General features: G+C 40.5%; 1 protein-coding gene across 1 annotated transcript in view; it reads left to right on the forward strand.

Annotated features, from left to right (window-relative positions):
* Window positions 1-12,476, forward strand: part of col14a1a (collagen, type XIV, alpha 1a) — a 119,274-nt gene that overhangs the window by 36,185 nt on the left and 70,613 nt on the right. The window contains 13 exon segments of the mRNA XM_034128030.1: window positions 2,147-2,302; window positions 2,508-2,627; window positions 2,769-2,933; window positions 3,124-3,288; window positions 4,171-4,322; window positions 5,214-5,343; window positions 5,621-5,766; window positions 5,907-6,036; window positions 6,235-6,374; window positions 7,127-7,253; window positions 8,050-8,189; window positions 10,376-10,508; window positions 12,184-12,326. Of these exon segments, the coding sequence (XP_033983921.1) occupies window positions 2,147-2,302; window positions 2,508-2,627; window positions 2,769-2,933; window positions 3,124-3,288; window positions 4,171-4,322; window positions 5,214-5,343; window positions 5,621-5,766; window positions 5,907-6,036; window positions 6,235-6,374; window positions 7,127-7,253; window positions 8,050-8,189; window positions 10,376-10,508; window positions 12,184-12,326 (1,847 nt within the window).

Below are 12,476 nucleotides of genomic sequence, written 5' to 3' on the forward strand. Positions count from 1 at the left end.
GCATTCAAATGTATTAAGGTTTTGCAGAGACTTCCTTTTATCCATCCTGTTTGTTGACAAAAAAAAAATGCTGAATAATGTAAGGCACACACCAATATAAAATCACACAACCTGGGCAGAATGAAACAACAATAAAACTGTGATTCAGAGTGTTGTGTTTACTAAGAAAGATTATGTAGCGTTGGCAATTATGGAAATTGTTTCTGAAAGTATAAAAGAATGATTTTGTGGAAGAGCGACTCTTGAATAAACCAAACGGACTGTTTACAGACATCAGCGGGGATAATGTGAAGCAGAGGGGCTGCCTTGATTATTGGTTCATATGTAAAACACCAGTGTTGTGTCTAGTTGAAGGACAGTCTCACCACTCTGCCAACAATAGAGCAGAGAATGACCAGCGCGCTGTAATTAGCTGTAATTACGACCCTCTAATCCTCAGTTTAACATCTCCTCTGTTTGCTTTGATGGCTTTTGACGTTGCACAGTGCCCCACTCTCTGACCCTTTCTTTCAAACCATCAAGTTCTTTGTCTTTCTTTTTACCCACCGTGTCAACCGCAGTTACATACTTACACCCTCTGAATGTGTATCGCTTTAAAGAAGCCTTCCTGGTGCTCAGTCATGGTTCTCCTTTCTATTTCGTGACCTTAGAGCTTCTTTAAAGGCCATGCTTGTTTGTTTTGTAAGAAAGGTAACTTTACAAATGATCATCTTTTCGCTCTCAGCCTTTTGCCATTTTGCTGAAACTCTCAAACTAAGCTACAACTTCCCTTCTCCTTTTGTTGGGATGGTTGATTAATACAAAAACCAAAACCTTCTACAGTGTAATGGCATCGTAGTCAGTAAGTTGTTAAAAAAATGACTCCTGATCTTTTAGGATATATAAAAGAAATAAGATTGGCTGTTATAAGAAAACCACCTCAGTCTTTAATGCTATGCATCTGCAAATCAAAGATTGTCCTCAGCTATCTCTTGACCTTGTTGTCTTCACTTCTCTCCGTCTGCCGTCTGCAGCAGATGGATGGTTTGAACTGCCAGACAGAAGCAGGCAGCAGACAGAAGGCTCTGTCTGGAAAATCACTTCTTGAAACAAATTCCTGTATGGCGTAACGTTACACAATGTGTCTTTTATAGCTTTCAATCTTAAGATAGTGTTAGCCTGACATGATCGCACAAGCAGTACAGTAAAAGTCACATACATTTTGCAGTGTTGCAGTTTTAGTGTTTATGCTAGTACTTGTGATCCATAAAATACCCATAACACCGAGGAAGAAATGTCTTCCTCTTGCAACCAAATAGCAACTATACCTTTTTTATTTGGAACTATTTTACAGTTGATAGTTAAAAATTCTAAGTATTAACTCTCATTTCCTAAGGTCAGCACTCTCTTTTATCGCCTTTCTCCATTTAAACACAACTGTTTAACCTGATCAGCATATTCTGGATGATCCACTATTACTTTTGTTGGCAGGTGAAACATGAATGAACTAACTGGATACACTTTTAGGATATTATACAGAGTACATAAGTAAGCAGTTATGGAACTATGATAAATGAGCTAATAAAAGGGTTTGTGCCTGCGTGTTCCTGCTTTCACATCTATCCTCAATATTACACGTGGAAGCTTCCTCGCATCCATACATACATACATACATCCATACATCCATACATCCATACACACATACATACATACATACATACATACATACATACATACATACATACATACATACATACATACATACCGTTTCCCTGTAAAACTATTTTAAATGAAAAGTTAGTTTGTTTTTAACAACTTATGTAAAGACTAATTTCAAGAAGAGGACATAAGGGGAGATCCTGGGAAAACACACCATAGATTTTGAAGAAGGCTCTCTAGACGGCAGCTGAATAATGTTCACATTGTGTGTTTTTATTAGTTTCAAAGCAAATGCTCTGTGTGTATTTACATTCTTTCTTGTTCAATAAAGACACCCTGAAACCTGCTGATTCAGCGTTTGCCTTTATTGTGTTTTCTGAGTTTTGGCTGTGAAACCTGCACTTCATAAGTAAAAAACAAACAAATTGAATTTGTCTTTTCATTCACCGATAAGTACATTTCTCTGTCTGTTTGTCTCATGTGATTCTGTCTTCTTTCCTTCTTGTAGTTGATCAGTTTGTGTGCCACACTGAGGCCGTTGCAGACATCATAATCCTGGTGGACGGCTCTTGGAGTATCGGTCGGCTTAACTTCCGGCTGGTCCGCATGTTCTTGGAGAATCTGGTCAATGCCTTTGATGTTGGCATCGATAAAACAAGGATAGGTGGGTCCCTGCTACTTTCCCTCCTGAACAGATGGGTACACCATGGGACCAATATGTTCTTTTGATGTTTGTGTCTGTGTTTTATTGCTTTATTCAGATTAACCCTAATATTTGACATTCAAAATCAGTTTGATTATCATTGTTTGGTGTTCAACTTTGAAGAATTGAATGAGTCGCTGTAATATAATTCTGTGTGTGATTGCAGGTCTGGCTCAGTACAGTGGGGATCCCAGGATAGAGTGGCATCTTAATGCTTTCTACACAAAAGATGCCGTTCTTGATGCCGTTAAGAACCTGCCGTACAAGGGAGGAAACACTCTCACAGGTGCTGGATCTTACTGATACTATTAGTCATTATGCTATGCTATTAATAAGTGTTCAGTTTGTTAGGAAGTTCAAAACCTACGTTTGTTGTGATATCCTGTTTATTCATCCCTCTTCTATGCCTCCCTCTTTCTCTTTCCAGGCCTTGCGTTGACCTATATTTTGGAGAACAGCTTCAAGCCCGAGTCTGGCTCCCGTGTGGGTGTACCTAAAATCGGGATCCTCATTACAGACGGGAAGTCCCAGGATGATGTCATACCTCCGGCAGAAAGCCTGCGAAATGCTGGGGTTGAGCTGTTTGCCATTGGTGAGGGAGGAAACAAACACACACAGAGACAATGAATCTTAGGAATAGTCACATTGTTAAAAGAGTTAAAACTCTAGGTCACTTTGAATCTCCATCCTTTTTCTTTGAACTGATCTTAGTACATCACCGTCTGGCAGCGCTGTCTCTAAATGTAGTTCTGAGAGTCATACATTTGATTTTCCTTTCCCAGGTGTTAAGAATGCTGATGAGAATGAGCTGCACTCCATCGCCTCAGAGCCAGGCGAATCTCACGTCTACAACGTGGCTGATTTCAACGTCATGAGCTCCATCGTAGGGGCTCTGACCAAGACTGTGTGTGAACAAGTGGAGCAGCAAGACAAGGACATTAAACAGAGTAAGGGCTGGGTGATACAAGAGAGGAAGCTGCTCGTGTTGTCTGCCCACGTTGGAAATCAAAAGAGATAATAGTTGTTCCAAACTGTATGTCTTTTAAGTCGTTCATAGTGTTGCACAAGGTTGTTCACTTGAAAAGTGGCAGAAATAGTTGTGTAAGTCAATAAAGTTCAAATTGTGGCTCCTTTCTCACCTTCACACAGAGATGCATTTTTGTGCTGATACTTAGTATAATAACAGTAAGCGCATGCAAGCGAGAGATATCACTTACTGCTCTTCAAATTATACGAGGCATATTAAGTTATGGTAAAGTGGGTTTTTTAACAGTTGAGAAAACTATTTGCGAGTGTAATCACTTTGGCTCTTCCTAATGCTCTTGCATGACTGGATTATAAAATGTCACTTTGAAATCACGAGCCTTGCACCAGCTATAGTTGTGAAGTGGGTCTTATAAGGAGTGCGAACCAAGTCCTGGATATTTGAATAGAGCTTGAGTGGCTAGTGATTGGGCTACTTAATTCAAAGTGTTATAGGTTATAGAGATCTTTCTCTTTCTCCATCTTTCCCACTCTTTTCCCCCAAAATTATAATTTCTATAAAAATAAAGATGCAGGATGGATATCTTTTTTTTATATAGAAACCATTAATCAAGTCTAATGTGTTTTGATGATATTCCAACACAATCTCCTTTACTCAAATTCTCAACGCATGTGAGTTTTTCTAGCCAAAAGTCCCTTACTTTTGCACTTTGAATTGCCTTGTGTTGAAAGGTGCTATATAAATAAACTTGCCTTGCCTTGCCTTGCCTTACTGGGAGTAATTATTTATAATCGTATGCAATCTGTTTCTTATCCCTCACATTTCCTCTTCTTTATTTGTTCAGAACAGATACCAGAGACGACAGGAGCCCCACTTGAGCTGGTGACATCAGAAGTCACGGCCCGGACTTTTAGGGTCTCATGGAGCCACGCCCCCGGAAACGTAGAGAAATACAGAGTGGTTTATTACCCTGCTAGCGGAGGAGAACCACAGGAGGTACATACTGTGTTTTATTTTTAATAAGGACACACATATATTTACTTCTTCTAACTTGACACAATTTAAATTAGGAGCTCATGGAGTAAGCAATCACTACAAACAAATATATGACTAAGTAAGAATAAGAAATAGCCATACTACAAGCCCACATTGTAGTTCACTGCTGTCTAAAAATACACACACGTAGAAACATAAGCAAGATCTAATTAACACTGACGTGAAGAGACTCAAGAGTGGTACAGAGAGGGGGGGTTTAGACCGGGGTATGCTCTGTTTTTCATCAATGTTACTGCACCAGTGGGAGTTGCTGTATCTTGGGTCTTCTGGCAAGGGTATGAATTAAGCTCAGTTCTTCCCTGGGACGCTTGTGGCATTATTCATCCGTACCTTTCGCTCCCCTCCTTCCAATCACAACTCATCTAAACATCCCTGCAAGTAAAGAAGGCTAACCAGAAAAATTATCCCCCGGCTGATAGAGGCACCTGCTTGATTTTTCCAGAACATTTGACCACAGAAACCATTAAATCTTTCGCTTAGCTGGTTTTACGGGGACCAGATGTTATGGAGCGACATGTGAGGAGACCTTTCCAGCTGGCTCAGCCCGGCCCTAATCTCTATCACAACTGTCATCCGTACAGTTTAGAATGAAAAATATTATTTTGCTTTAGACGTTTTGGCTTTATCCTGTTTAATAAATCGATTGTGTTTCCTTTCTTTTCCCATTTTATCCCAAACTCTCTTTCCTCCCCTCCATTTGTCATTTTCCATTCTCTGGCATGTGTTGCACCCTTTTCCCCATTCCCTTAACCATCTCTGCACCCCATCCCTCTTTCCTGTGCCTTCCTTTCACCGCACACCCTACCCCCACTCACTCTTCCTGGACCTCAGGCGGTAGTGGACGGCAGTGAGACTTCAGTGGTGTTGCAGCATCTCAGCTCTGTCACTGAGTACCAGCTGGCTGTGTTTGCTGTGTATGCAAACGAGGCAAGTGAAGCTCTCAGAGGATCAGAAACAACCCGTAAGTTTATTTGAACACATAAACACACAATTGTAGAAATTAACTTACAAAACCTAACACTAAGGCTTCAGTCAACATCTGAAATCACAAGTATATAATGATGGATTCAAAGTCTGACAGCCATGGAAGCCAGACATATGGAAAACGATGCCCTCATGACAGCAGGCCAATCCAAAAGTTTTTAATTAGGATCTACTAAACTAAATAGACTTGGTTCATTACTATGTTTCCTCCTTGATTGAACTGTGCTGTTGTGTGTGTGTGTGTGTGTGTGTAGTAGCCCTTCCCTCAGTGACGGTCCTCCAGCTGTTCGATGTGACTCACAGCAGCATGAAAGCAAGATGGGACAGTGTGGATGGAGTCTCTGGCTATGTGCTGCTGTACGCACCGCTCAGAGATGATGGAGACTTTACAGACAAGGAGGTAGTGAAACAAATAAACACACAGAATAATACAAAAATAAAATATATATTGAACAGAGAAACACAATTGATCATTTTAAACAGAAACGTGGCAGCTGAGCGTCTTTTTTAATCCTGTAACGTGTGTGTCTTGGTTCCTAGGAAAAGTTATCGGATGCAGTGACAGAGCTGGAGCTGCATGGGTTGAACCCCAGCACTGAATACACCGTCACTCTTTACGCCATGTTTGGGGACGAGGCCAGTGACCCTATTACAATCCAAAGAACTACATGTGAGTAGTGCACATGCACACATATACACCTTTTTACTCCTGTCCTCATGAGGGCTCTTATTCTGAACCTTTATCATTAAGCCTACAAATTGCTCAATTTTCAACCATATCCTCACTCTGTCTACAACTCAAACTAGTTCTAACAAAACTAAAAGAAAATACAAACATACATTAAATAACATGCCCTCTCTCTCCCAGTACCCCTGAGTCCTCCTAGCAACCTGCAGTTTTCTGACATCACTCACAACTCCGCCCACATCCGCTGGGATGCCGTGCCGAGAGGGGTCAAAGGTTACCGCATCCTGTGGGTCAAGACGGACGGAGGAGTCAAGAAGGAGGTGTGTGTGACGAGCGTGTCTCCATGATTCTTATGTGTTTAAGACGTCATACTTAGATATGATTATATATGGCAGCATCTCCATCTGTGAGTGTGTGTCGAGATGAGAGTTGAGAAAAAAGTGAATATAGACTAGGGAAGGATAGAACAAAGGGGAGATGAATTGTTAACGATCGTCGTGATGAGTGTTAAAAGGTTAGAGAAGAATGAGTATTGAGCACTGGTAAATTATATTCCAAGCTGTAAATCAGCATGCTGTATCACTCTCTATTATCAAACAGGTATGTTCTCTTGTGGCTTGCTTTCTATCTGTGTGTGACTGTATGTGCACAGGTTGTAGCACTGCCCACAAATGTTGGTCTTTGTCGTTTAACATTTCTTTAGTCGATAAGTCATTTGTTAATGCATATATTATCATGCTGTATATTACAAACAACTCTCTGGTAAACGTTGAAGTGGTACTTTCGCAAAAAAAAATAGTCGATTCAATCATCTTATGAATTAGTCAATTAAAATGTTGTGTTCGTCAACTGAGACATTCTTTGCTCAAGGACAGCCTTAATAAGTTAGATAACCTCCTTACATTTTCACGTACGATGCTAATGCAATTTCCTTAGTGTTAGAACTAAAATAAATCTCGACCAACAACATGATTTAGTGGATTTGTGGCCTTTTTTAGGTACAGTAACTGTGATTAAACTTGTGTTTTTACACAACCCCATACCTTTGTTTGTGTGTTTCTGTGCCGTGCAGGTGGACGTGGGTCCTGTGAACTCCTACGACCTCAGTGAGCTGACGTCTCTGAGTGAGTACTCAGTGGCCATCTCTGCCCTGTACGCTGAGGGCCAATCAGAGCCGCTCACAGATGGATTCACTACCAGTAAGTCCCTTTTGCACTGTAAGGATACTTTTAGAGGACACCATGGAACTTATTGCATATGCTGAATACAAATAACGGCTCATTTAGTTTAACCAATCGTTGCACTATTGGTTATTAACGATCAAGTACATTTGTTAATTTGTTTTGTTTTATAATGGCTTCTACTTTGTCTTCCACATTGGTGTGTCGACATTTCCCATCTATGCTGAGGACAATGTGGTCTCAATTTCCTGAAGTAGTTGTACTAATACCATTAGAAGGCAAACCATTTCTCTCTAAAGTGGCAAACAGCATTGCATTTTATTACCCCTACTGGTCCTGTTGCTGTTTTGGCAGTCTGCCCATCTCATTAACACCTCGGCATAATGGCCCAGTCGCATTAAAAGGTCATTTTGTTGTCCTTTTACTATTCCGTCACGCTGACGGATATCGATTTGTAGGAATATCCCTTTAAGCAACAAGCAGTTGGGCTCTAATGCTGAGTCTGCTGAAAGAAATGTATTTTTTGCAATATTTAACTTCTCACTCTAAGGGATGTGTCGATTTGTATTTATCTCTTGGCAAACTTTGCTCAGGGACCGAGGTTTAAGAGAGGGAGCTTCATTAACCAACACAAATGTGTTAGCACTTTCTAAGAAGAATGATGGACGAGCATGATACGAGTTTATGTCCTGGTATCCAGAACATACCAGGACTATCAGAAAGAACTATAGGGAATACACATTATTACAAATCATATGCACATGACAATTAAGGTAAAACCAAAAAGTAAACCCTCTCTCTTTGTGTCTCTCAGCCCCGGTTCCTGGTCCTTTGGATCTTCGCTCCAATGATGTGAGCGCAGACAGCTTCCAGGTCAGCTGGGATCACTCAGCCGATGACATCTTCCTCTACAGACTCTCCTGGGCCCCGTTCATGGGTGGCGACACAAAGGAGGTCAGTACCAATAAAATATGATATGTAAAGGTGTCTGTTTTAAAGACATTTTTCTTGAAGATCACTCACAAAAAGTGGCAGTTAAGATAATCTTCATTGGCATGTTAAAAACACCACAGGCATGACACTTTAAAGCTGAGTCCTTGGCACAACTATGAGCTCACCACAAAATATATGTTCACTTCCTCAACCCTAAAGATGTTACATCAATATATGACTTGGCGTCAAAAGCTACATAACCTCCATGGGTTTAGATTTTTTTAATTTAGCCAGGGGTCCACTTGTTATCTTGCTTTCCAGAGGTAGAAGTGGCTACACTCCATTTACTCAGATAAAGGGGTGCCAATATGTATAGGCCTGCACATATAGTAAGCTCACTGCACTACTGGTAGCTGGTATAACCCCTGGCATGAGTGTAAATAAAAGCTGAATACATCTCAAAATTAACAGCTAGGGTGTTTTATTACCATGATCCGGGGTTTGGAGCCAGCTGTGTGGCAGAGATAGAGCCCTTAGGTCTGTAAGAGTGTGTGCGTGTTTGTGTGTGCATGTTGTGTGAGTGTGTCTGGGTATTTGTGTGTTTTGCTAAGAGTCATCAGAGCTGAAAATAACACTCAGGGGAATTGAAGAGGTGGGCTGGTAATTCTGAGAGAAAGGGATACATGCAGCTTTTCTCTGTCTCTCACCCACCCACACACACACACACGCACACACACACGCACACGCACACGCACACGCACACGCACACGCACACGCACACACACACACACTTTGACATCCTCCACCGACCACTCTGTATTGTTTTATCTGAAAAGGCATTAAACATAATAGTCGAACAACAGACAGACGAACAACAGAGTGAAAAATGACCCAGATTGAAACTTTATGATAATCCAGAGCTCCATGCGAGGAAATTGAGTCAATTGTATCATTGTTTATTGTCTTGTTTTGTTTGGATTCATTGGTTTTACTAGCATCCTGATACAGTTTTCAAATCAGATGTTTGTGTTCTTTGTTAATCAATAAAACGTCTGTTTGAATCCACTCTTTAATCAGGCGAAAACACACAGGGGGCAATGCTGTAAAATATGGAAATAAATGCGAGGAATTGTTCAAAGAAAAACGAGAGAATGGAGCACTAAAGATCCTCCTGGGAAAGCACAAATGGCCGGTCCCACTGCTGAAATGTGCATGCAACTGTGCCTCAAAGGCCTCTGTATAGAGACTAATTCCTGCGCTTAATAGGGTTATTGAGTCATCGACAGTAAATTCCTTTTTCAATGTTGCTCTCCATGGAAGCACTCTGCACTTGTGATGACCTCTTTGTGTTTATCTTGGGGTCTGACTCAGTTTTGCTTTGGACAAATAGTCGTTTGGCCTCCCGCAGCAGTAGTTGATCCAACTGGCCACGCTGTTATATTCAGGGGCAACTACACATATCTGCTAACTCCTATAGGGAGGATAGCTTTGCCAGTCTTGCAATGGCCCTATTCTAAGGTTGGTTTTGTTTAACATAACGAAGAGTATAATAAGAACATCCAACTTATAACTAAAATAATGTCTAGATTCAATCATTTCTTTAATGCAGTATTGCAATATCCACATACACGTTTAAGAGAAATAATTTAAAAAACATTCTCTCTGTTTTGAGCACTGAGGTTTTTTTCTTTATTTTATGTTTAACAGCATCTCCTAAAACTCTTGAGATGACCTTGGTTTTGAAAGTCTGGTGATGTACTCAGAGTACAAAAACCCCCATGAGACTTTTAGTGAATGCCCAAACTTTTTTTCACATCTTAGGGGTTACTTGGGAAACTCTTACTTATTTTCTTCGAGCAAATATAGGTGCACAAAACAAAAGATGGCCTAATGTAAATGTTTGCAACACATTGTGGAACACAACATGACGGAAAGCTATTCAAAAATGTTTTCAAGTTGATGCGACAAAGACTTGTACTGATATTATCAACGCCTATTCAAACTCTGAATGAAAGTGTGACAAGAAAATGAAGTGAAAGATTTGTTACATGATGTCGACAATGAGCCGTTGAAAATACTAAACAGCATGAGCACATGTTGACAGTTCTCGAAATATTAGCCAACAACTCTTTTTTGACATACAGCAGATATGGTTGGAAGTAACATGTAATAAGAGAGTAAGACCTGTGTGTGTGTTTCTCTTCTAGGTGGTCTTGAGTGGAAGTGATAACAGATACATCCTGACTGGCCTGAGCCCCTCCACTGAGTATGAAGTTATGTTGACGGCTGTGTTCAAAGATGAATCTGAGAGTGACACCATCTCTGTCATAGAGACCACATGTAAGTCACAGTAGACTGATTGATTGTGCATGAACAGCTGTGCTGTTTCTAAATCAGACAGTTGTAGTATTTGCTGCATCTTATTACATTACATGTCATTTTTTTTTTATTAATAAAAAACAAAATCTGAATCTTGAAACTTTCAAAACAAAAACCAGAGAAGTGAGTGCAATTTCAAAAATGTAAATCCCCTTGGTTGCACTTATGTTGTAAATTAGCCTGTGACCTAAATAACCCTCTTCACCTAAGTGCCACTGAGATCAGTCCAATCACATTTTCATTTCATTTCAGGATCATAAAATTAGCATTTCTGAGTTCAAAGCGTGGCTCTGCATGAGCCCATTTGCATTGATTTGTTTGTCAAAGCTTATCTCAGAGGAAAAATAATCTATTTTCCCCATCAATAATTTATGTTTTTCTGTCTAATTACTGTCGTTATTGAAACAGAGAGATGTTGAGGAGAGGTTCTATTGAATTATCTGATTAATGTTCTCTTTTCTCCTCTCAGTGGTCAGGACGACAACAATGTCTACTACAACAGCAGGTAAGAAGTGCTTTTGTGTAACATTACAAAATGTCAGGAGTGAAAGTGTCACAATCAATGTAACACAGGCTAAACAGTCAATTAAAAAGTTTAGACACGATTTGTCATGTCAAGTCAGATTCAAACTGTGCTTGGTGAAACATTTCTGGGCAACTCTTTTGCTTCCATGTGTCCAGTGGGCAGCAGACAAAGTTGTACTTGCTTCAAAAAACGACCCGAGCAGAGAGGCTGGACACATTTCAATCACAATTCAAGCCGAGACATCTGTGTAGAAAGTGTAGTGCCATTGAAATATGAAAGACTCTTTCCAGGGCGAGCTGATGTTGCCAGAGTTCAGGCACAGTTCTAGCAAGTTCCCGTAGCAAAGTTTGGGTTTGGATGCTCATTTAGTTTCAGGAAGCAAAACCAGAATTACTGAGAGCTTAGAAAAGCTCCACGCTGTCTGTTCTGGGTAAGGTTGATGCATGCAGTACTGAAAGATTGATTACATTTGCAAGCAGGATTTAGTGTGTTTACCAAATTGACTTCACCCAGAGACTATAGTTCAAACTTCATCATCTCAAGGGTGACCTGCAGGCCATCTGGATTGTGTTTCGTATGAAGAACAGGCCACAACCAGTAAAGTTTTCTTTCACTCAAAGCTTTAAAACACAACATTTCTCCTTCATTTAATTCCCTGCCCACCATCCTATGAACTTTAAAAAGACCAAATGCTCCTGTGAAAATCACAAGTTAAAGCCGCCAGCGATTCACCTCTGTTTTATAAAAATCAATGCTTTTAATTCAAGGCTGCAATCTGTATGGAGCCCTTACACTGATTTCCATCCACCCAGGACTGCTAAGTCCTTAAAACGTCTTGGTTTAAAACCATTTCAAACTCTGAGTTGTGTTCCTGAAAAAAAAAAAGAAGCTCCATCTGGCAAGATTTAACCGCAACTTTTATTATCCAGCTCTTCACAGCAGTCTGAGCATATCGGCACGTTGACATTGCCCGGTATGATTTCCTTTAAGCATTCTGGCATTCTGACTGAAACTCTTCTAATCCACAATTTATTGAAGCACATTAAGAGTTGAGAAAATGTAACTTTAGCCAACTTCTAACTCCCTGTTGTCTATGATGTGGTGTGACAGTGGCACGCCATGCTGCGAGGAACCTGCTGCTGAGTGACGAGACCACCCAGAGCTTAGAGGCATCATGGGAGCTGGAAGACCCCCTTGTGAAAAGCTACAGAGTCTCCTATGCTGACCTCAGGGGCGACCACGAAGAAGAGTTTGTGAGTTGATCAAGCTGACGCTGTGAAACTCAATCTTTCACAAAGAATGAAGTTCATTTAGAGGTGTAAGTGGCATTTGCTGTATGGGATCTATGGTTTTGGGCAGAGTGATTTAATGATGAGCTATTTTTATATCCCTGTGTATAGTTT

The sequence above is a fragment of the Trematomus bernacchii genome, unplaced genomic scaffold, assembly GCF_902827165.1.
Source record: "Trematomus bernacchii unplaced genomic scaffold, fTreBer1.1, whole genome shotgun sequence".
Taxonomy (NCBI): domain Eukaryota; kingdom Metazoa; phylum Chordata; class Actinopteri; order Perciformes; family Nototheniidae; genus Trematomus; species Trematomus bernacchii.